This window comes from Equus przewalskii, chromosome 23 (genome assembly GCF_037783145.1).
Source record: "Equus przewalskii isolate Varuska chromosome 23, EquPr2, whole genome shotgun sequence".
Classification (NCBI taxonomy): Eukaryota; Metazoa; Chordata; class Mammalia; order Perissodactyla; family Equidae; genus Equus; species Equus przewalskii.
Genome location: NC_091853.1, coordinates 4,848,597 through 4,874,654, shown reverse-complemented (window position 1 = coordinate 4,874,654; position 26,058 = coordinate 4,848,597). Strand labels below are relative to the sequence as shown.

Genomic DNA, 26,058 nt, shown 5'->3' with positions numbered 1-26,058 from the left:
CACTTAACCGCTGTGCTACCAGGCCGACCCCCCAACACCATTTATTGAAGAGAATTTCCTTTCCCCATTGTGTGCTCTTGGCTCTTTGTTGAAGATTAGCTGTCTGTAGATGTTTGGTTTTGATTCCGGGCTTTCAATTCTGTTCCATTGATCTGTGTGTCTGTTTTTGTAGCAGTACCATCGTGTTTTGATTGCTATGGCTTTGTAGTGTGTTTTGAAGTCAGGGATTGTGATTTCAGCTGAACAAAGTCAGCTTTATTCTTTTTTCTCAAGATTGCTTTAGCTATTCGGGGTCTTTTGTTTTCCCATATGAATTTTAGGATTCTTTCTTCTATTTCCGTGAAGAATGCCATTGGGATTCTGATTGGGATTGCATTGAATCTGTAGATTGCTTTATGTAGTACAGACATTTTAACTGTGTTTATTCTTCCAATCCATGTGCATGGAATATCATCCCATTTCTTTATGTCATCATCAATTTCTTTCAATATCCTATAGTTTTCATTGTATAGGCCTTTCATCTCCTTGGTTAAGTTTATTCCTAGATATTTTATTCTTTTTGTTGTGATTGTAAATGGGATTGTATTCTTGAGTTCTCTTTCTGTTAGTTCATTATTAGAGTATAGAAATGTAACTAATATTTGTTAGTTGATTTTGTACCTGCAATTTTGCTGTAGTTGTTGAGTATTTCAAATAGTTTTCTGATGAATTCTTTAGGGTTTTCTACATATAGAATCATATTGTTTGAAAATTGCGAGAGCGTCACTTCTTTCTTGCCAATTTAGATACCTTTTATGTCTTTTTCTTGCCTACTTGAACTGGCCAAAGCCTCCAGTACTACGTTGAATAGGAGTGGTGAGAGTGGACACCCTTGTCTTGTTCCTCTTCTCAGAGGGTTCGCTTTCAGTTTTTCCCGTTGAGCATGATGTTGACCGTGGGTTTGTCATATATGACCTTTATTATGTTGAAGTACTTTCCTTATATACCCGTTGTATTGAGAGTTTTTACTATAAATTGGTGTTGGATCTTGTCAAATGCTTTCTCTGCATCTATTGAGATAATCATGTGGTTTTTATTCCTCATTTTGTTAATGTGGTGTATCACATTGATTTGCGGATGTTGAACCATCCCTGCATCCCTGGTATAAATCCCACTTGATCATGGTGTATGATCCTTTTAATGTATTGCTGTATTTGGTTTGCCAAAATTTTTGTTGAGGATTTTTGCTTTTATATTCATTAGCGATATTGGCCTGTAATTTTCCTGCTTTGTGTTGTCCTTGTCTGGCTTTGGGATCAGGGTGATGTTGGCTTCATAGAACGAGTTAGAAAGTGTTCCATCTTCTTCAATTTTTTGGAATAGTTTTAAAATTACAGGTATTAAATCTTCTTTGAATGTTTGGTAGAATTCTCCCGAGAAGCCATCTGTTCCTGCACTTTTACTTTTTGGAAGGTTTTTGATTACTGTTTCAATCTCATTACTTGTGATTGGTCTATTCAGATTCTCTATTTCTTCTTGATTCAGTTTTGGGTGTATGAGTCTAAGAATTTATCCATTTCTTCTAGATTGTCAAATTTGTTGGCACATGATTTTTCATAGTATTCTCTTATGATCCATTGTATTCCTGTGGTATCTGTTATGATTTCTCCTCTTTCATTTTTATTTTTATTTTTTTTAAAGATTTTATTTTTTCCTTTTTCTCCCCAAAGCCCCCCAGTACATAGTTGTATATTCTTCATTGTGGGTCCTTCTAGTTGTGGCATGTGGGACGCTGCCTCAGTGTGGTTTGATGAACAGTGCCATGTCTGCGCCCAGGATTCGAACCAACAAAACACTGGGCCCCCTGCAGCAAAGCATGTGAACTTAACCACTCGGCCATGGGGCCAGCCCCTTCGTTTTAAATTTTATTTATTTGTACCTTCTCTTTTTTCTTAGTGATTCTGGCTAAGGGTTTGTCAATTTTGTTTATCTCCTCAAAGAACCAGCTCTTAGTTTCATTGATCCTTTCCACTGTTCTTTTGATTTCTATTTCTGCTCTAATTTTTATTATTTCTCCTCTTCTGCTGACTTTGGGACTTCTGTTCTCCTTTTTCTAGTTCTGTTATGTGTAGTTTAAGATTACTTATTTGAGATTTTTTTTTGTTTGTTAGGGTGGGCCTGTATTGCTATGAATTTCTCCCTTAGGACCCCTTTAGCTGCATCCCATATGAGTTGGTATGGTGTATTTTCATTATTTGTCTCCAGATATTTTTTAATTTCTTCTATAATTTCTTCATTGATCGATTTGTTGTTCAGTACCGTGTTGTTTAGTCTCCACATATTTGACTTTGCCAGCCTTTTTCTTGTAGTTAATTTCTAGTTTCATAGCATTATGGTTGGAAAAGATAATTGATATGATTTCAGTCTAATTAAATTTATTGAGGCTTTCCTTTTTTCCCAACATATGGTCTATCTTTGAGAATGCTTCTTGTGCATTTGAGAAGAATGTGTATTCTGCTGATTTTGGATAGAGTGTTCTATATATATTTATTAAGTCCATCAGGTCTAGTTTTTTCATTTAATTCCACTGTTTCCTTGTTGACTTTCTTTCTGGATGATCTATCCATTACTGTAAGTGGGGTGTTGAGGTTCCTTACTATTATTGTTTTGCTGTTAATTTCTCCTTTTAGGTCTGTTAATAATTGCTTTATGTACTTTGGTGCTCCTGTGTTAGATGCATGTATTTTTATAAATGTTATGTCCTCTTGGTGGAGTATCCCTTTTATCATTATATACTGCCCCTCTTTGTCTCTCATGCCTTTTTTATCCTGAAGTCTACTTTGTCTGATGTAAGTATGGCAATACTTGCTTTCTTTTGTTTGACGTTAGCTTGGAGTATCATCTTTAATCCCTTCACTCTGATCCTTTGCTTATCTTTAGAGCTGAGATGTGTTTCCTGGAGGCAGCATATTCTTGGGTCCTCTGTTTTAATCCATCCAGCCAATCTGTGTCTTTTTATTAGAGTTTTCAATCCATTTACATTTAGAGTGATTATTGTTATATGAAGGCTTAATACTGCCATTTTATCATTTGTTTTCCATTAGTTCTGTATTTCCTTTGTTTCTCGTCCCATGACTTTCTGACTGCCAGTTCAGTTTGGTGTTTCTCTGTGACAGTTTTCTCAGTTTTCTATTTACCATTTGTGCCTCTGTTCTGATTTTTTATTATTTTTTCTGAGGAAGAGTCACCCTGAGCTAACATCAATGCCAATATTCCTGTATTTTGTATGTGGGTTGCCGCCATTGCATGGCTAATGACTGGTCTACGTCCACACTTGGGATCCAAACCCATCAACCCAGGCTGCCAAAGCATAGTGCACCAAACTTAACCACTATGCCATGGGGCTGGCCCTCTGTTCTGATTTTTTGTTTAGTGGTTACTATGAGGTCTGTATAAAAGATCTCATAGTTGAGATAGTCCATTTTCTGATAGCCTCTTGTTTCTGTAATCTAAGTGGGTTCCACCCTTTTCCTCTTCCCTACGTTATTGTTGTCACTACTTATTCCATTTGATGTTGCAAGTTTATGACTAAGTTGAAGTGTTTATAGTTACTTTTGATGCTTTCCTTCTCTTAATCTTTAATGTTATAATTGTTTGCTAACCTGTTCTGATAGAGAGTTGAAATTTTCTGATTTTGTCTTTCTGTTTAATCTCCTTGCTCAAGGCTTTGTAAACTCTTTTTTTTCAGGTATGAGGGCCTTCTTGATCATTTCTTGGTGGGGTCTTGTGGTGATGAATACCTTCAGCTTTTGTTTATCTGGGAAAGTTTCTATTTCTCCATCATATCTGAAGGATAATTTCACTGGATGGAGTGTTCTTGGCTGAAAACTTTTGTCTTTCAGAATTTTGAATATATCATTCCACTCTCTCCTAGCCTGTAAGATTTCTGCTGAGAAATCCACTGAAAGCCTGATAGTGGTTCCTTTGTAGGTTATTGTCTTCTGCCTTGCTGCCCTTAACATTTTTTCTTTGTCATTGACTTTTGCCAGTTTTAGGAATATGTGCCTTGGAGACGGTCTTTTTCATTGATGTAATTAGGAGTTCTATTAACTTCATTTACATGTAATTTCAGCTTCTTCCCCAGGTTTGTCAAAGTTCTCAGCTATTATTTCTCTGAACAAGCTCTCTGCTCCTTCCTCTCTTCTCCCTCTGAAATACGTATAATTCCTGTGTTGCATTTTCTAATTGAGTTGGATACTTCTTGGAGAATTTGTTCATTTCTTTTTAGTCTTAGTTCTCTCTACTCCTCAATCTGCAGCATTTTTGTATTTCTGTCCCCTAAATTACTGATTCTGTCCCCCATAATATCAGCTCTATTTTTTAAGGAGTCTAGATTTTTCTTTATCTCATTCCTTGTGTTTTTCATCTCCATCATTTTTGATTGTTTTCTTTTTATAGTTTCAATCTCTTTTGTTAAGAATTCCACTGTTCATTAATTTTATTCATGAGACCATAAAACTGTCTTTCTGAGTTTCCTATAACTCATTGAGTTTCTTTATGATAACTACTTTGAATTCTCTGTCATTTGGACTGTAAATTTCTGTGACTTCAGGATTGATTTCTGGATACTTGTCATTTTCCTTCTGATCTGGAGTGTTAATTTACCTCTTCATACTATTTGATAGGGTGGACCTTTGCCATCACATAGTAGTAGTATCTGGTCACAGATTCCACCTTTCACCACTGGGGGGGCCCAGGAGCTGTGTTTTTGAGCCCTCTGTTACCCCTGGCAGATATGCCCATCCATTGGAAGCTGTGCTGACAGGGCCCATCTGTGTTTGCCCGCTGGCCACTGATGCTTTACACACATAGGTGCTGGTGCTCTGGCAGGGATCCCCTGTTCTGGGCAAATGGCCGAGTTGGTGCGCCAGGCAGGAGCAGGGGAGGGGCTCTTTCTTTCACATGCATGGTCCTGTGTGCCCCTCCTCTGTGCTGACTGTTGGTCTGCATGGGCTGCTCAGCTTGTTGTGGATGCCCCCATGATTGTTTAGCTGCCTCGGTGTGGACCATTCCCACAGGCTTGGAGGCAACTCCAAGAGCGCAAACATTCCTGCAGAGGGCTGCCTTTTTCCCTTTTCCTCTCAGTGTTGCATCCTGGCTGCCATGCAAGGTCCCGTGCCCTAGATTACTGCCTCTTGGGAGGGAGAGGAGATCTTCTTACCTCCTTCCACTGCCTCCCAGGGGGTCCAGCACCCCCACCTTCAGACATATGGCTGTGTGGATCTCTCGGACATCTATTGTGTTATGTGAATGTTCTCTGTTGGTTCATGAATAGCCTTTTTGTTGTGTCATAGCAGGGAGAGACTAAGGAAGGAGCTTACTTGGCCATGATGCTGATGTCCTTATCTCCTCCTTTTTTGGCTGAAGTATTTTTAAAGCAAGCTCTAGACAGCACATCATTGCTCCCTTCTACACTTCAATATACATCTCTAAATAGTTATATCATTTTCTTTTGTAATGACAATGCCATTTCTCACAATTAATATGTTTAACAATAATGTAAAAATATTTAAGACAGGTTTAGTGCTTCTATAGACACTATAGTGTTTCTAGAGTATGGTGGGGTTTTTTTGTTTTGCATAGCTGCAATTTGAGTAATTTAATACCAAAATTAAACTAGGAAGTGAACGCGAGAGCCAAGGAATTCCTGAACAGCATGTATGTGTTATACATCTATGTAATTGTAAACTTATCTCTATAGTTTGATTTATCTGAAAAGTCTTTGTTTTTTTCCTAAGCATATTTGAGGCCCTATTTTTTTTAAGGAAGCCCAATTTTTAGGTGGAAAGTTTTAGGGGAAGGGAATCCTAATTTTAAATCTCAAAATGTATCTCTCTACTCTGACAGCTCATATGCGATTTTATTAATCTTTCATTAATAATGCCTTTTGATATTCTTTCTACCAGGAAGAACAACGGAAAATAGAAGAAGAGAAAGAAAAGAAAAGAGAGAATGACATGGTATTTAAAGCATGGTTGCAAAGGAAAAGAGAGCAGGTCCTAGACATGAGAAGAATTCAGCGAGCTAAGCAAATTGAGGACATGAATAGTAGAGTAAGTAACAGTTCTCTATGAAAAGTTATTTCATACAGATGTGAAAGTTGAATTTATTTCCAAAAGGGAGTCTGAATAGCAGCCTAAGCACCTGTGGAAGAGGTAGAAAAAGTGGTCCAAGAACTACCCTTGCAAAAAATGCAACATGCAGATGACTTTACAATTAAATTCTAAGAAGTCTTGTAAAAATCAAATTATTCCTATGTTATTCGATCTTTTATGTCACAGAAAATGGAAAACTACCAATTTTTTCAAGGTAGTTTAACTTTGATATTCAAATAGGACAAAGATAACATGTATGCAAAAAACCCTACAGACTCATCTCATTTAAGAGTAGAGGTACAGCAATCTTATGTGAAAGCTAACAAATTAAAGATACCAAATTATTTAATTTTTAAAAATTCAAAACATAGAGAAAACCCAAGAGAAAGTAAAAAAATATCCACATCTATACTATTTTTTTTAAAGTTTATAAAGTAAAAATTCAAAATTCAACCCTGAGTTTTTCCAGGCTCATCTCTCAGTGATAATTACTTTTAACAATGTGATGCAAATCCTTTATATTTTCATATTTATATGCCAAAAATTTATTATGCAACTTACTTTTTTTTTCACTTCATCATCTACATATTTCTAGGTCATTGTATTTAGATCTCTCTTTTAAAATAGCTCTATGGTAGTCTACTGTTCAGAGGTAACTTGATTATTAAACCATTACTCATTTTTAGGTTGGTTCCAATATTGTTTTCTTAATTAACAGTGCTGTAGTGAACATGTTCATTCTGTAGAACATCAGTATTCCATAGGAGAGTTTCTTAAGTATGGAATTTATGATTATTGCATGTCCAGAGTGAAATTTTTGGTCAAATATGCAAAATTAACCTCCCAAAAGATTGTATCAATTTATAATCCTTCTAGCAGTGTGTAAAAGTGAATGTTTACCACACCCTGCCTAACATTGTCTGTGGTTTATCTTCTTAATTTTTCTTCAAATTAATAATATGTTAAATGAGCATATATGAGCATGTGTGTATTCTGTGAATTTCCTTTTTTTACAGTCTTTTATCTTTTCTTCAGTTTTATTTTTCTTATTATATTGTATATTAGAGATTTTAATCCTTTGTCTATTATATCTGTCTTAAATATGTTTTCTAGACTGACAATATACTTTTTTAGGTTGTTTATTATGCCATTTGTAGAAGTTTGTAGCTTTTAAAGTCTTGAGGTGGGTGGACAGCACCTTTTCAGGCAAGACACAAAAACCATAAACTGAAAGAGAAAATAATGAGAAATTTGACTGCAGCTATATGGTAAAATAATAGTAAACTATAACCAAGTGGGGTTTATTTTAGGAAGGAAATTATGAATCGATAATAACAAATCTATTAATATAATTCATCGCATCAATAGGTAGATAAAAAGAGAATATATGGTTATCTTGAAAGATACAGAAAAAGTTTTTATTAGTATTTACTATAATTTATATTTAAAGATTCCCATAAAATATGCATTACAGCATAAATACTATCTTACAAAATACTATAGGCACATCTGTTAAAGTCAGAAACAGGTAAGGCTCCCCTCTGTATTAAGTAACTTCATTCTGGGTGTTCTATCCAAATTATTAAGAGGAAAGCAAATGAGATATAAGTATTAGCAAAGTGGCCCTTTACATTATAAATATACAAAAATTTATAATCTTCCTATATCCCAGCAAAAACCTCATAGAAGAGTATAAAAGGAGAGGGAATATAGGAATATATAAAATACTTTGAGTTAAACAGAAATATGTAAGACATCTAGGGAGAATACAGTACAGCTTTGCAAGAGACCAAAAAGATGACTTTGGTAAATGAAAACAAATATAATATTCCTGGTTGGGTGGGTTAAATATTATAAATATGTGAGTTCCTTGTTAAATAAAAAAAAAAAATACTCCTACATGGGTAGACGAAATATTATAAAGATTTGGGTTTCTCCAAATTTATCTTTATATTTAATATAATTTCCATTAAAAACTGATTAGAATTTTTAAAATTGTTGTCATATTCATAAAACTTTTGAATTTTCCAATTGAAAAAAATGGGCAAAGGATATGTATTGCAAGTTTACATTTGAATAAATACAGCTTCCATAGTATATGAAAAAATATGCAAATTTTGTAGAACCCTAGAAATATCAATTCAAAAATTTTCGTGTATTTAATAAATATTTTTTAACTTCTTATTATCTGACAGCTGCTGTTCCATGCACATGCACCCAAGAATATAGTCCTGAGCAAAATAGATTTAGTCTCTGCTTTATAAAGCTCATCTAGGAGGGGTTGAAAAATTAAAAATGCATTTATAAGATAAATTTACAACTATAAATAGTGATGAATGCTATGAAAAAAGAAGGAGCTATGAGAGATCATAATGAGGAAAATAAGTGCATATTGGAAGTTCAGTAAAGATTTTTCCTAGTTGGTGGAAGTAGCAGTAGAAATTAGATAGGACAAGAATGGGGAGAATTTATTTCAGGCCAAGAGAACACATGAGAATGCCCTGAGATGGGAAATAACTTGATAAATGTGAGAAGATCTGGAAATTGAGTGGGAATCAGATCATGTTGCATATTGGAGTCTGTAATGATTTTGTATTTAATCCCGTTATGGGAAGCCATTCAAATTATTTAAAGAGAGGAGTGATGTATTAGATATGCATTTCCACAACACTATAGTTGTGCTATCCTGTGACTGCTATGCTGTGAATGGATTGGAGGGGGCAAGAGCAAATACATGAGCAGTTAGAAAGCAGGTATAGTTGTCCAGGTGAGAAATGATGGTGACTTGGGCTAGAATTTATAACAGGAGAGTGTGAGAGAGAGTGAGAGAGAGAGATGTGAGAAATTTGAGTTATGTTTTGGAGTATTAATTGAAAGAACGTCATAATTAATGAGATAATGTGTGTGAGGGAGATTGAGATGTAAAGAGAATATACCAGGTTTCTCTTCTGAGAAATTTGGTGGATGATGGTGCCCCTCACTGGAGCAGTAAGGTTACTGATTAGGGGAAATTATCATTTCATTTTTTAATTTGTTGAGTTTGAGGTATCTACAAAACATCCAGGTGAAGATGTTGAAGATTGACTGGATAAATGTATCTAGTGTTCAGGAGAGAAGGTGAGACTGGAAGTATGAATGAGAAGAGTAGAAATTTCAAAGATGCAATAGTTTACGGGGATGTGGATGTGGCTCTGTTCAGTGGAGAAAGTCATAGAAGATGAGAAAATCAAAAATCTGTGAGGCTGGATGTTGAATGGCTCATCAATGTAGTTATAAATATTATTTAGGATTAGGATGGAGAGGAACACTGAGCCAGGTGCCACCAGAGGTTGTTAGGTTAATAGGGCTAAATGGTATACATGTCAAAGGAGTGTGGCTTTGCTTAGAAGAGCAGAGGAATACAGTTCTGAAGAACTATGACGGCGTAGGGAGTATATTAACTTCTTCATCCGACTTGTGAAGTACTTGAAGTATGGCAGAAAATACAGCTTCTGTTTGAGAGAGGAAAGCTGTGTCTTGGGGGAGAATCAGGGTTTGGGTAAGAGAGGAGGTTTAAGACCAGGGCCTTTTCAGCAGCTTGGGAGTTTGGGGGATGTTTGGGAATTTTTGTCATTGAATGGGAATTACAGAGAACAAACTAGAAAGGTTTTTGAGGGATGAAGGGAATTTGGGACTGGGTAGGGGAGAGATACAGCAGATTGCTGTAGTGTTTAAGAGTATAGAAGACAAGAGGAGCTTATGTTTTAATCAGTGACCAAAACACAGCTCTGAATGCACTGCTGATAGTTTCCCAGGGGACGATGGACCTTCAAGCCTCGTGGCATTCAGCCTAGGGTCAGATTTTTATTGGGTATTCATAAAAATAAATGTATACTTTGATGTTCTATTTGGAGATAATAAATAGAAATTTTGAATTGTATTATCTAAAAATATGAGTCATGCTGAACAAAATTTATTTCAAAAAATTTTTATGTTGGGAGACATTGTGGTTATATATTTCCCTTTGGAATTTTTATTTTTTGCTGTATTTCAAGTCTGTCTCAAAAATTAACTTTAATGAGCAATTAAATCGTAAACAAATAGTATTCTGAAGAACTTTTGTGAACTTTGTCTCTACTGAATTTGAGCTGTAATATAATTTGGCAGTTGATTAATTTGGGGTATAAACATGTTGTGATCGTAAGTTTATTTTGCTGGTTATTTCTGTGGGACATTGTGCATAAAGTGACTCAGAGTTTCCAGAAAATATCTGCAGAATATATAGACTGTGGGATCACCTATTTTACATTGGATTTAAAAAAGATTTTAATGGAATTTTTATTACCATTTTAGGAAAAATAGCTAAAAATGTCTTTTAGTCTGTTGTGAACTTTGCTTCTCTTGGTCAGTGATATATATATAAATGATGTGTGTGCTATATGTAAGTTCATACCCTTTTACCAACCTCTGCCTCTACATATGCAAACATGTGTGTGTATATGGTCAGTCTCTCTAGGTGAGCTCTCCATGGCCACTTGCATGCATTGTGTGTTCTACGTTTGGATATAGTGTGGTATTAATATCAATGTGATCAAGTTGGTTGATAGTGTTGTTTAAATCCTCTGTAACCTTACTGTTTTTCCCCTATTTGTTCTATGAATTACTGAGCAAGGGGTGTTAAACCTCCGAACTATCGTTGTCTACTTGCCTATTTCCCTTTTACAGTGTTGTGTAAATACATTTATGAATTTGTCTTCCTGATGAGTCACATTTTCAAATTATGAAATGTCCCTCTTATCTTGAAGTCTACTTTGTTTGATGTTAATGCAGCCACACTAGCTTTCTTATGCTTAACATTTGCATGTTATATCTTATTTCATATTTTACTTTCAACTTATCTGTGTCTTTATGTTTAAAGAGTTACTTGTGTAAACAGCATATGTTTGGATCTTCCAATCTAGAAATCTCCTCCTCCTAATTGTAGTTTATTTAATTGTAATTATTGATATTTTACCATCAAGGTTTTCAGTTTACCATCTTGATATTTGTTTTGTATTTGTTCCATTTCTTTTTGGCTCCATTATTCATCTTTTTCTGCCTTCTTATAGATTATTAATCAAGTATTTAAAAAATATTCCATTTTTTTATTGTCTTTTAGTTATGCCTCTTTGAATTATTTTTTAAATCATTGCTCTAGGGATTATAATATGTATCTCCTGAATGTATCAGAAATATATTGTTTTTGATGGATTTTTTTAATTGAATATGGAATTTCAAGCTGACAGGGTTTTTTTTTCTTTCAGCATTTTAAAGATGCTGTTCAATGGTTTCCTGATATCCATTGTTTCTCGTTAGGAGTCAGCCATCATTCTTATCGTTGTTCCTGTGTATGTGATATTCTTTTTTATGTGACTGCTTTAAACATTTTCTGGCTTTGGATTTCAGCAGTTTCTTATACGTGTGATTTTCTTTGAATTTGCCTAACTTGGGCTTTGCTGAGCTTCTTGGATCTGTAGGTTGAAGTTTTCTACCAAATTTGGGAAATTTTTCACCATTATTTTTAAAAATATCTTTTCTGCCCCATGTTCTTTCTCTTTTTATTCTGAGAATCAAATTTCACCTATGTTAGAAACACTTGCTACTTACTACAGCAACCTTATGTTGCTAAGGTTACTAACCTTATGTTACTAAGGTTCTGTTTATTGTTTTCTCTGTGCAGTTTGCATAATTTCTATTGATCTGTCTTAAGTCACTGTCACATTTTTCTGTAGTGTCCAGTCTACTGTTAAGCCCATTCAGGGAATTTAGGTTGTTTTTATCTGCTTGTGTATTTTTTGTTTCTATTTTTTCTTTTGCCATCTGAGATCTTTTCTTGTGACTTGTTTCTATTAAGCTTTATTGAGGTATAATTAACAAGTAAAATTGTAAGATTTTTAAGGGTACAACGTTATGATTTGATACACATATGCATTGTGAAAGGATTCTGCCCATTAAGTTAATTAACACATCCATCACCTCACATATTTACCCCTTTTTTTGTGAAAAGTTTTAAGTACTACTCTCTTGGCAAATTTCAATGATAAAATACAGTGTTATCAACTGTAGTCACTATGTTATACATTAGATCCTCAGACTTTTTTCATTTTATAACTGAAAGTTCATACCGTTTTACCAACCTCTGCCTATTTCTCCACCCCTAGTCCCTGGTAACCACCCTTCTACTTTCCATTTCTATGAGTTTGACTTTTTTTTTCTTTTTTATATTCTACATATAAGTGATACCAAGCAGTATTTGTCTTTCTGTGGCTTATTTCACTTTAAATAATGCCGTCCAGGTTTATGCATGTTATTGCAAATGATAGAATTTCCTTCTTTATGAAATAGGTTGAATAATATTACATTGTATGTGTATATATATGTATGTCACATTTTCTTGATTCATCTGTTGACAGACACTTAGTTTGTTTCCATACCTTGGCTGTTATTAATAATGCTTCAGTGAACACAGGAGTGTAGACATTTCTTTGAGATAATGGTTTTGTTTCCTTTGGATATCTGCCCAGCAGTGAGATTGCTGAATCATTTAATAATTTTATTTTTAATTTCTTAAGGACCCTCCACACTATTTTCCATAATGGCTATACCACTTTACATTCCCACAACAGTGTACAAAGTTTCCCTTTTCTCCACATCCTCTCCAGCACTTATCTCTTGTTTTTTTGATAATACTATCCTAACAGGTATGAGGTAATATCCCATGGTGGTTTTGATTTGCATTCCTCTGATGATTAGTGATATTGTGCATCTTTTCATGTACCTGTTGGCCATTTGTATATTGGAAAAATGTCGATTTAGATCCTTTGCCCATTTTTGAATTGGGATATTGTGGGGGTTTTTTTGCTATTGAGTTGTACGAGTTCCTTGTATATTTTGGATATTAACCCCTTATCAGATATGTGGCTTGGAAATATTTTTTCCCATTCCTTATGTTGCCTTTTCATTTTGTTGCAGGTTTCCTTTGCTGAGCAGAAGCTTTTTAGTTTGATGTAGTCTTACTTGATTATTTTTACTTATGTTGCCTTTGTTTTTGCTGTCAAATCCAAAAAATCATTCTTAAGGACAATGTCAAGGAGTTATCCTCCATGTTTCCTACTAGGAGTTGTACTGTTTCAGATCTTACTCTTCAGTCTTTAATCCATTTTGAGTTTATTTTTGTGTATGGTGTAAGATAGAGGTCCAATTTCATTCATTTGCATGTGGCAATCCAGTTTTCCCAACTCCATTTATTGAAGAGACTATCCTTTCCCCATGGTATATTTTTGGCTCCTTTGTTGAAAATTAATTGACCATATATGGATGGGTTTATTTCTGGGCTTTCTGTTCTGTTCCATTGATCTAAGTGTCTGTTATTATGCCAATACCATAATGTTTTGATTATTATAGCTTTGGAATATAGTTTTAAACTAGGAAGTCTGATGCCTGAAGCTTTGTTCTTCTTTCTCAAGATTACATTGGCTATTTGGGATCTTTGTGGTTCCATAAAAATTTTAGGATTGTTTTTTGTATTTCTGTGAAAATGCCACTGGAAATTCTATAGAGATTGCAATGAATCTGTAGATTGTTTTGGGTAGTATAGATATTTAACAATATTAATTCTTCCTATCCATGATCATGGAATATCTTTCTCTTTATTTTGTATCTTCTTCAATTTCTTTCATCAATGTCTTATAATTTTCAATGTATAGATCTTTCACCTTTTTGGTTAAATTTATTCCTAAGTACATACTTTACTATTTTTGATGCAATTGTAAAAGGGATTGTTTTCTTAAATTTTCTTTTTCATAGTTTGTTGTCAGTGTATAGAAACACAATTGATTTTTGTATATAGATTTTGTATTCTGCAACTTTACTGAATTTGTTTATTAGTTCTAACAGTTTGTTTGAGTGGAGTCTTAGGGTTTCTATTGATCATGGTGTATGATAGAATTGCACTTGGTCATGTGGTATGATCCTTTAAGGTACTGCTGAATTAGGTTTTCCAATATTTTGTTGTGTATTTTTGCATCTGTGTTCATCAAGGATATTGGCATGTAATTTTCATTTCCTGCAGTGTCCTTCTCTGGCTTTGGTAGCACAGTAATGCTGGGCTTGAAAAATGAGTTTCGTAGTATTCCCTCCTCTTTTAATTTTTTGAAGAGTTTGAGGAGGGTTGTTATTAATTCTTCATGTTTGGGAGGAGTTACCAGTGAAGCAATCTGGTCCTGGACTTTTGTTTGTTGGGACGTTTTTGGTTATTGATTTGATCTCCTTACTAGTAATTGGTCTGTTCACATTTTCTTTTTCTTCCTGATTCAGTCTTGGTAGGTTGTATGTTCTAGGAATTTATCCATTTCTTCTAGGTTGTCCAGTTTGTTGGTTTATAATTGTTCATAGCAGTCTCTTATGATCCTTTGTATTTCTGTGATATCAGTTATAATGTTTCCTCTTTAGTTTATAACTTTATTAATTTGAGTCCTCTCTTTTTTCTTGGTAAGTCTAGCTAAAGGTTTGTCTATTTTGTTTATTTTTTCAAAAAAATCAGCTGTTAGTTTCATTGATCATTTCTATTGTCTTTTTAGTCTCTATTTATTTATTTCCACTCTGATCTTTGTTATGTCCTTCTTTTTATAGTTCCTTGAGGTGTAAAGTTAGGTTGTTTTCTGAGATCTTTTTTCTTAATGTAGGCATTTATTATTTGCTTCCCTCTTAGAACTGTTTTTGCTGTATCCCATAAGTTTTGATACGTAGTGTTTCCATTTTCATTTGTTTCAGGATATTTTTTGACTTTCCGTTTGATTTCCTTTTTGACACATTGGTTGCTTGGTGCATGTTGTTTAATCTCCACATATTTGTGAATTTTCCATTTTTCTTCTTGCAGTTGATTTCTAGTTTCACACTATTATGGTTGGAAAAAATGCTTGATATAATTTCAGTTTTCTTAAATTTGCTAAGACTTGTTTTGTGGCCTGACATATGATCTGTCATGGAGAATGTTCCATATGTGCTCGAGAAGAATGTATTTTGCTGCTATTGGATGGAATGTTCTGTAAATGTCTGTTAGATCTGATTTAATGTGTAGTTTAAGTCCAGTGTTTCCATGTTGATTTTCTGTCTGAATGATCTATCCATTGTTGCAAGTGGGGTACTGAAGTCCACCACTATTATTGTATTGCTGTATATTTCTCCTTTTAGATCTGTTAATAGTTTCATTTTGTATTTAGGTATTCCAATATTGGTGCATAAATATTTATAATTATTATATTCTCTTAATAAGTTGACCCCTTATCATTATATAATAATCTTATTTATCTCTTATTACAGAGACAAATTTTTGTTTGTGGCTTAATGTTTAGTTTGTCTGATTTAAGTATAGCTACCCCTGCTGGGTTTTAGTTTTTATTTGCAGGGAATATCTTTTTCCATCTCTTTCTGTTCTCTTTTTGTCTATGTGTGTTCTTAGAGCTGAAATTAGTCTCTTTTAGGCAGCATATAGATGGGTTTTGTTTTTATATCCATTCAGCTGCTCTCTGTCTTTTGATTGTAGAATTTAGTCCATTTACATTAAAGTACTTATTGATAGGTATGGACTTACTATTGCCATTTTATTAAATATTTTCTGGTTGTTTTGTAATTACTTTGTTCCTTTATTCTGCTCTTACTCTCTTCCTTTGTGATTTTCTATAGGGATATGCTTGATTCTTGCTGTTTATCTGTTGTGTATCCACTGTAAATTTTTGCTTTGTGATTACCATGAGGCTTACCTAAAACATCTTGTATTTATAATAGCTATTGTAGTTATAGTCATTTTTATTACTTTTGTATTTTAACCTTCATACTACAGCTATAAGTGATTTACCCACTATCATTATAACATTAGAGTGTTCTGATATTAACTATATATTTACTTTTACCAGTAAGTTTTATACTTTCATATTTTTTGTTACTAATAACATCTTTTAGTTTCAGCTTGAAGAATGCCCTTTGACATTTCTTGTAAGGCTAGTCTAGTGGTGATTTACTCCTTCAGCTTTTGTCTGTCTGAAAAACTCTTTATCTCTCCTTCAATTCTGCAGGACATCTTTGCTGGTTAGAGTATTCTTGGTTGTCAATTTTTTCTTTCAGGACTTTGAATATATCATCACATTCCCTTTTGGCATGCAAGGTTTCTGCTGAAAAATCTGCTTACAGTTATGGAGGTTCCCTTGTATGTAACAAGTGACTTTTCTCTTGGTGCTTTTAAGATTCTGTCTTTGACATTTGACAATTTAATTATAATGTGTCTTGGTGTAGGTCTCTTTAGATTAATCTTATTCAGAACTCTCTGGGCTTCCACATCACAGAACTCTCTGGGCTTCCTGGATGTGGATGTCTGTTTTATTCAGGTTAGGAAAGTTTTCGACTATTATTTCTTTGAGTAAGCTTTCTTCCCATTTCTCTCTCTGTTCTCCTTCTTGGACCACTATAATGTGTATATTCATCCACTTTTGGTGTCCCATAAGTCCCTTAAACTATCTTCACTTTTTTTCATTATTTTTTAGTTTTGCTGCTTCTATTGGATAAATTTTACTGCCCTGTCCTTGAGTTTGCTGATCCTTTCTTCTGCTGGATCTAGTTTGCTATTGAACCCCTCTATTGAATTTTTCAGTTCGTTTATTGTATTATTCAACTCTGTGATTTCTCTTTGGTACTTTTAAAATATTTTGTATCTCTTTGTTGAAATTCTCATGTTGTTCCTGCATTGTTCTCTTGACCTGGTGAGCATCTTTATGACTGTTATTTTGAACTCTCTGTCAGGTAGATCATTTATGTGTCTCATTAAGATCTGTTTCTCTAGATTTATCTTGTTTTTTTGTTTGGAACATATTCCTTAGTGTCTTCATTTTCCTTGACTCTATGTGTTGGTTTCTATACATTAGATAAAATAGCCACCTCTCCCAATCTCGACAGAGTGGTCTCGTTTAGGAGATCAAGCTCATCAATCAGCCTATCCTGACATCTTAGTTGTCACTCAAACCTTTGGAATTGTCCAAGCTGCTTTCCTTGTTCTTAGTGGCTCCCAGTAGTTGAGGATGTGCCAAGATATGTTGGTATTCCAAATGGGAGGATCACATTCAGCACCTAAATGCAGGCTGATTGGAAGCCAGACCCTCTGGCAGCAGCTGGGAAAGTATGTGCTTAAGCCCCTTCCATTGAGAAACTGGGAGATGGGTATTTTTGTCTGTTCCCTTTGTGCTGGGCCCAGGTGTATAGCCACAGGGAGGTGCTCCTGCACCTATTAAGAACTGCTTGCTTGATTCCTACCGTCCTGTGGGATTCATGAATGGAAGCCCCAGTGGATATCAGAGCTATGCAATCCAGGGATCTGTTCTTTGGGCTGCAACTGCAAAAGTCAGGATACAGATGTTTGTACAATTTCCTTCCAGGGAGATACTGGCTACTTGGAGCAGGCTACAGGGAGATGGAAGGAAAGGTGTCTGCCAGCTTCCTTGGTCCCTGGGGAGGATTGTAGCCAGCCTCTAGATACATTAGAATTAGAAGGCTGACCTTCAAGTAGCAGCATTTAAAGTATGCAGATGGACTTGTTTCAGGGAAAGACTGGTAGGTGGGCATTTTTGCCTGCTCCCTGTGCACTGAATCCTGGGGTGATAGCCAGTTAAGAACTTTGTTTGTTATAGTCCTGTGGGACTTGTGAATGGAAATCGCTTTGGCTGTCATAGCCAGGTGATCCAGTGACCTGTCTCTCAGGTGGTAGCACAAAAGGTGGGGTGTAGGTGTGTATACAAGCTCCCTCCAGGGAGATACCAGTGACCTGGAGTTGGGTACAGGGAGATGGCAGTTGAGGTGTCCATTGGTTTCCCCATTCTCTGGGGAGGATTGCAGCCAGCACCTAGATGTGTGCTAAATTAGAACTCTGACCCTCAAGTGGCAGCTTTCAAAGTGTGCATATGGATCCATTGCATGGAAAGACTAGGAATTTTGCCTGCTCTCTTTGTGGTGAGCCCTGGGGTGATAGCTGCAGCAAGTGCTTGTGTGCCCATTAACAACTGTTCCTTTGTTTGCTATAGTCTTGTGGATTTCATGGATGCAACTTTCCTTGGCTTTCAGAACTAGATGATTTGAGGACCTCCCCCTTGCATGAGAGTCTTAAAAGTTGGGGTGCTACATGTAGGGTCCAAACTCTTTGCTCCTCAGTGAGAGGCTGGGAGTTGGAAATTGCCTCCCAAGTGCATGGCGCTGTGCTAGGCATGGGGTTTATGGTGAGAGTTTATCTCAGCCTTTCTTACCCATTTTGATGTGGTATTTTATCATTCACTTGAAGCGTAGGAGTTGCTCAGCTAGTTTCTGGATTTCTTTCAGAGGTACTTGTCCATTTGGGGCTTACCTTCAGTGTGTCCATGGGAAAAGCGGAGTTCAGGAGTCTCCTATGTTGGCATTTTGGTCGACCTCCTGTTAAGTTTCCATTTCTTTCCTGAGATTCTCTATCTGTGCATTCATTATATTCATATTTCCCTTTAATTTCTTGAAAATGTTAGACCTGTTTAAAGTCCATGTATGTAAATTCCAATAGCTGTGTCATCTCATGATCTGTTTCTATTGACTCCCTTTTTCTCTAGATTATGGGTCACATTTTTCTGTTTTTCCTTATATCTGTTGATTTTTTAACGTGTGATAGACTCTGAATCTTTAGTTGTAGTGAGTATTACATTGTTTTCCTTTAAAAGGTGTTAAGCTTGTTCTGGTAGGTAGTTAAATTAGTAATGGATCCTCTCAATCCTGTTAGGCATGGTTTTATGCTTGATTGTGATGGGCCTATTTTGGTTTTGTCCTTAGTCCTAGGACATGGTCCTTACTGTGAGATATGACACTTACTCCTGAACCATAGCCCCTCTGGGGTTGTATGTGTATGACCAAAGCACTCAGTGAAATATCTCCACTCTGCTGGGGCTTGAATTCCACTGTCTCCCGGAACTGTGCAACCTCTGATATCTTCGTTACTCACAGCAGCTATTCTCTGCTAGATCTTCCAGAGCTTTACTCTGTGCTTGCACAGCCCAGTCCTTGCCAAGCCCCAAGAGAAACCACCACACAGCCTTCTGGATTCTCCTCCTGCATAGCTCTTTTCTTTTTAGTATGCTGCCCTGCAAATCCAGCTGTCCCAGCAACCCCAAACTCTTCTCTCTTTTCATCAGCTCAGGGAGACTTTTAACTGCTCCATGCTAAGGCTCCACTTTCCTACATTGTGGTCAGGAAGATGCCAGTAAATTGAGAGCCAGGGCAAACCTGGAGTGATTATAATGTATTTTTCTTTCAGCAAATCACAGCTGCCACGTATGTTTTGTCTATTTTATAGTTGACTAGAGCAGGAGGGTAAGTCTGATACCAATGACTCCATCATGGCTAGATGCTGAAGTCTTTTATTTATCTACTTATTTTTACAATAAGAGAGTTTAGCCCATTAGTAATTATTTCTGTAATTTATATTTTATCTTTAAAATTCTTTGTTTTGTTATATTTCCTTTAATTTCTTTCTATTTTGGTTTCCCCTACTATAGATAGTTATTTCCTGTTACCTTATGTAGTGATTTCATTGATAGTCTTTTAAATTCTACTTCAATTTACATTAAACTTTAAAAACATGTATTCTTAAACCTTTATTAAATTAAATGTAATAGAAATGGAGATTCTGATCCTCCCTTGAGGAAGATAAGGGTCTTGGGATTTATGTGCCCTTTTCCTCCCTGTTTTTGTTAACCTAAGGTTATCATGCTCATCATTTTAAATTAAAACTTCAAAAAATAATGTAACCTTGCAAGCAACATTTAGAAAATATTCAGTATATTTTTGAAGGGATAATGAAACATATAGTTCAAAAGTCAAAAGTTACAAAGAATTTTTTCTCGCACCCACTTTCCCTGCCTATAAATTCTCCTTTTCCAGTGATAACCAGTGTTACAAGTTTTTTGTGCTTTCTCCCAAGAATATTTTCTAAGTATATATAAGCATGTATGTATATAGAATCATACCCTATACATTGATTTGCTCTTCCTTGACATTTCATTGAATATACCCTAGAGATCATTCCATATTGGTGTGTAGATGGAGCTTTCTAATAATTGCATAGTTTTCTATTGCATGGATAGATCATAATTTATTTGATCATTCCCTTTTTGATTACCTTTGAAATGTTTCTAATCTTTTGATATTACAATGTTGTAATAATTATCCTTTGTATATGTTAATTTGAAAATCTAAGTGTTTAAATAGAGGATGCATTTGAGGAGGTAGAGGTGCTCAGTATTCCTTTTTTTTTAAAGATTTTATTATTTCCTTTTTCTCCCCAAAGCCCCCCGGTACATAGTTGTATATTCTTCGTTGTGGGTCCTTCTAGTTGTGCCATGTGGGACGCTGCCTCAGCGTGGTCTGATGAGCAGTGCCATGTCTGCGCCCAGGATTCGAACCAACGAAACACTGGGCCGCCTGCAGCGGAGCGCGCAAACTTAACCACTCAGCCACGGGGCCAGCCCTCAGTATTCCTTTTTAAAATTTTGGCAGATATTGCCAAATTGCTTCCCATAGATGAGTGACTTTATACTCTCATAAACAGTATATGAGAGTGTCTCCATCCCTGGACCCTAATTAAGAAGTGTGCTCTCAAGTGTTTTTATCTTAACCAATCTGATAGGTAGGAAATGTTTGATTGTTGTGTTATTATCAGTGAGATTGAACATCTATGAGCTGTTTGAGTTTTCTTTTCATATAAAAATCCTCTGTCAACTTTTCCGTTAGCAATATTGGTCCTTTCTTTTTTATATATGGGAACTGTTTATAAATTATGCATCAGTTCTTTGAAAAATTCACTGCATACTTTTTTCCTTTTGTTTTTTATTTCACTTCTTTGTAATGCAGAAATGTTTGCTTTTTATATGGTTGGGTTTATAAAACCATGAAAAGAAATCCTGAAAAAATTAAAAAAACAGTCATTTAAAGCACGACATAAAACTGTACGTTCAATCTGTGAGCAAATTCTGTCAGTTCTATGTTCAAAGCATATCCTGAGTCCCACCACCCTAATCCAAACCACTGTTATTTGTTGTCTGAACTGTTGCAAAAGCCTAACAACTGGTCTCCCTTCTTCCAGCTTGCCTTTCCCATCCCAGTCTATTTTCCATATAGCAGTCGGAGTGATCCTTCTAAAATGTAGAATGGATTGTGTCACTTATGCTCAGAAACCTCCAATGGCTTCTCATCTCAGAATAAAATCCATAATTCCTACTATAGGTTACAAGGTTGTACATTATCTGATCCCTGTTCCTTCTCCGACTTCATCTCCTACCACTCTCCAGCCACTTTGCTACAGCTTCCCTTTGACTTCTTTGATATTTACTGAACATGCCATTCACAATCCCTTCTCAGATCCTTTGCTCTTACTGTGACTACAGCTTGAAATACTCTTTCTCCTGATATCCCATAACTTGCTCCCTCACTTTCTATGTAAATGCCATCCCTTCTCTTCACCTTTCCCTTTATTTACTCTCTCTCTTTACCATACTTTTCTTTAGAATCTGACAAATCAATCAATCCATCAATCATCTATTTTCATCTCCTCATCAGGAACAACACTGCCCAATACAACTTTCTGTGATGATGGAAATGTTCTAAATCTGCATCCCCCAATAAAGTAACCACTAGCTACAATGTGACTATTAATAACTTGAAATATAGCTAATGTGACTGAGGTACTGAATTTTAAGTTTCATTTAAGTAGCCACATGTGAATAGTGGCTACTGTATTGTACAGTGCATGCACAGAATGTATGAGAGAGGGAACCTTGTTTTTTTCCATTGATGCAATCCAGTAGCTATGTACCTGTAGATACTCTACGTATTAGATACTCTGTAAATATCTGTTGAATGAATAAATGAACAGAGATACCCATCAGTCATGTTTATTCTTGAATCCTTAACTCTTTTGATCTATAATTCCAGATTGAACACTTTTAGTCATCTCAGTCATTCCCAGACTTCCAGGTATTCAGCCATAATCCTTTAGGTCCATGGGTCCTCTTTTCACAGTTCAGTGTTGTACATCAAAGATCCTAAGTTACATACATTTTGTAAATTAGACTGGAGCACACTTGGCAATATGAGTTGCAGATAAGGGAAAATGCAAGATATAGGAGACGTCTTCATCACAGAGCTCATACAGTCACACGTCGCTTAATGACGGGGATATGTTCTGAGAAATGTGTCATTGGGTGATTTCCTCATTGCGCATCCATCATAGAGTGTACTTATACAAACCTGGGTGGTATAGCCTACTACACACCTAGGCTTAAATGGTACTAATCTTATAGGATCACTGTCATATATTTGGTCCGTCACTGACCAAAAAGTCATTGTGACGCATGACTGTATTTGTAGAAGGTATTAAATGAGTGCTTCCTTTCCTTTTGCATTCTAGCCAGGCATCCATATAATGTCATACTTTTCCTAAGGCTAAAGAGTCCCAAATCTGTCCCTTTGCTCTCTTTATTCTCCCAAATAAGAGCTCTTTCAGCTTTTGAAAATTCCCTGAAGATGATATCCATCATGAAGTTTGAGGAACCCATGATAAGTTACTCCCACTAGCTTCTTCTTATGACAAAATCCACATGCTGTTATCCTTATGAGAAAATTCTTATGGCTGGAAATCCTTATGGCCACCCTGCATAATAGTAATTATAGTTTTGGAGATGGGTTGGGCAGTTAGATGCTCTAAAAACTTAAAAACTAAGATAGAATTTAAAAGAAAAGATGAATGACATGTGTTGGATCATTGACCTTCAAATTGTATTCCATGGAGCTCCTTCAGGAATTGCTACAAAGACCTCAACTCCACTCACACTGTCTATTTCCAGCCTTTCTTCAACCCTGTTTTATGTGTGTATGCCAGTGTAAAATTATTTTCTTTGTCAAAGAGCACAACTTTGAAAAGCTTGCAAATTACTCTTAGACTTTCTTCATTTATTGATTACCCAAATAAGACTTTTGAAAGAAGCCAGATGACAATGAGTTCAATGTTGAATTTTCTGACAGAAGTGTAATCAGTGTTGCTGATTCAAAGGTGATGTACTGGGTTTTGATACTAGGAGTACAGGTAATGAGGTTGGTATTATCATGAAAAATTGATGAGTGGGACATGTATTCTTGTAGGATCCTATAGGCGGGGCCTCAAAAGGTAGTTTTGGTTTATTTAAAGTAAGCAAAGCTTGTTTTTATAATTAGCAGGAAAACAGAGATCCACAACAAGCTTTTCAATTATGGCTTAAAAAAAAGCACGAAGAGCAGCTGAAAGAAAGAAAGACTGAAGAGCTACGAAAGCAGGAGGAGTGCTTATTCTTCCTTAAAGGAACAGAAGGCCGGGAAAGGGCCTTTAAACTGTAAGTCAAAGGCTGGACATGTTTTCCCCCTTCCTGAAGGTCATTTTAGGAAGTTAAATAATCAGTAAAGCTTGAAAAGAAACACCCCAAATATTTTCTCTCTTACATCACATACCTATTCAACTGTAAATCCACACTTTAAAAGTGTGAGAAAATTAACCCTATACTTTGCATATTGATAACATTCTTTCTCCAAGATATTTTTCAATGTTAAATTATTTCTTATGGCACCAGTGTGATAGCCTTTGATAGCCTATCCAATGGGAGCAGTAAATGTACAGTGTGGAGGGGGAAAATGTCACATTTTCATCACCCAGAAATCATTACTGTTAGCACCCTACTGCATACTTTCTAGATATTTCTCTGTATATATACTTACAATTTTAAAATATAAATCGAGATCATACTGTATGTACTGTTCTGAAATCTGCTTATTTTCATTAATGATCTCATCTAAAACCCAGCTCATAGCCATTTTTTTTTCCCAGTTGACCCCTAAATGACTATAGTTAATTTGCTTAAACTAGTATCCAATTCAGGACCACACAACATTGGGTTATGATGTTTCTTAAGTCTCTTTTATTCTAATACAGCTATCTAGTTTTTTAGGTTATTTCTGGAAAAAAATACACACACACACACACACACACACAGCATACATACATACCAGATATGTGTATACAGTTGTTTTTGATGTTATTTTATTTAAGCAAGCTTTTTAAAAATTTTTTAATTGCAGTAACATTGGATTATAACATTATATAGCTTTCAGATGTACATCATAATATATTCTGAATTCTGTGTAGATTACATCATGTTCACCACCCAAAAACTAATTATAGTCCACCCCCTCACATGTGAGCCTAATCATCCCTTTTGCCCTCCCCACCCCACCAGGGTAACCACCAATCCATTCTCCATTGCTATGTGTTTGATTGTCATTGTTTTTATCTTCTACTTATGAGTGAGATCATATGATATTTGACTTTCTCCCTCTGACTTATTTCACTCAGCTTAATACCCTCAAGGTCCATCCATGTTGTCACAAATGGCCAGATTTCATCATTTCTTATTAAGCAAGCTTTGTAGACTTAAATTTTTAGAATGTGGAGTCTTCCTTCACCCTTCTTGAAGTTTTTTATGCTTAGGCTTATTTTTCCATTTTAAGGAAGGACTATTTTATGTACTGAAAAGCAAGAGCTCTATAATTTCCCTACCAAGTAAAGCAAGGCAACATTTCTGCATGCTGGTATTCCTTTTCTTTTTTTTCGCTGAGGAAGATTAGCCCTGAGCTATCTGTTGCCAATCTTCCTCTTTTTTTGCTTGAGGAAGATTAGCCGAGCTAACATCTGTGCCTATATTCTTCCATTTTATATGTGCATCACTGCCATAGCATGGCTGACAGGTGGTGTAGATCTGTACCTCGGATCTGAACCCATGAACCCAGGTCACCAAAGCAGAGCATGCTGAAGTTAACCACTGTGCCATGGGGCTGGCCACCTGCATGCTGTTCTTCTTAATCTGTAATCTGGTTAAGTAATGTTTTAGAATACAGCTAGTTGCAAAAAAAAAAAGTTATTTGGAATCTATCAAATACTTATTTTCTTAGAAAACCACATTTTAAAAAAAGGGTGGGTTCTATATCACATATAAAATATAAAATCGTGTTTATTACTAAAAAAACAATTATGTTGGCAGTTTCATTATAAGACAAACTTAATTTTAAACGCTTGATACCATCTAACTGCTTTCTTGTGTAAGCCTAGGGTGTAAGCCTGAAATTTTTCAGTTGATACTTTAATAATTTGTGTTGTGACTACAGCATTTCAAAGTAAAGAAATTTAACTTCCTTTAATTGTCTATAGTAATAATGTTATAGCATCAAGAGCGTATTCAGGTTGATACTCACCAGATTGATCATGTCTCTTTCTACAGATGGCTAAGAAGGAAACAGATAGAAAAACTAGCAGAGCAAGAAGTTGCCAAAGAAAGAACTAGACAGCTCCGACTAGAAGCAAAGCGTTCTAAGCAGTTACAGTACAACCTATATGATATGCCAGAAGGCAAATCTTTTCGTTTTACTGATCATTACAACTGAAAGTATCTATTAAATACTTCAGTTGGAAGCTGCTATCCTCAAAATTTTGGATATCATTTCTTATGGCCTGTGTGCTGTGGTCGTACTCTAAATTATGGAAATGGTACGTATCTTTTGGGATGTTGACAGTGAATTTTTTTTTTATAATACTAGAACAAAATAAATTTCTTCTCTCACAGAGTTGTAATGTGTTATACATCTCTTAGTCCATGAAACTAATTGAACAACAAATGAACTGTACATTCCTTTACTTCTAGATTATCTTAACATTTCTAGCTGGAAAGAACACAAGAAAGGATCAGAGCTCCATTCTTAGTTCCTATTATCATTAAAAAATTACAATAGGACATTTCCTAAGGCAGGAGTGACCTCTTAAACAAGCCTGGTT

At 35.5% G+C, this 26,058-nt stretch overlaps 1 protein-coding gene across 9 annotated transcripts in view; it reads left to right on the top strand.

Annotated features, from left to right (window-relative positions):
• The window catches only part of CCDC181 (coiled-coil domain containing 181), a 44,516-nt gene extending 18,666 nt beyond the window's left edge, over positions 1–25,850 (top strand). For 6 of the 9 annotated variants that reach the window (XM_070591540.1, XM_070591538.1, XM_070591536.1 and 3 more), the window contains 3 exons: positions 5,946–6,092; positions 23,418–23,572; positions 25,508–25,850. In XM_070591540.1, coding sequence (XP_070447641.1) covers positions 5,946–6,092; positions 23,418–23,572; positions 25,508–25,670 — 465 coding nt within the window. In that variant the 3' untranslated portion in view covers positions 25,671–25,850. The remainder of the gene's footprint in view (positions 1–5,945; positions 6,093–23,417; positions 23,573–25,507) is intronic. The other 3 variants (XM_070591545.1, XM_070591542.1, XM_070591543.1) reach the window with 1 other exon arrangement.
• The last annotated feature ends 208 nt before the right edge of the window (positions 25,851–26,058 follow it).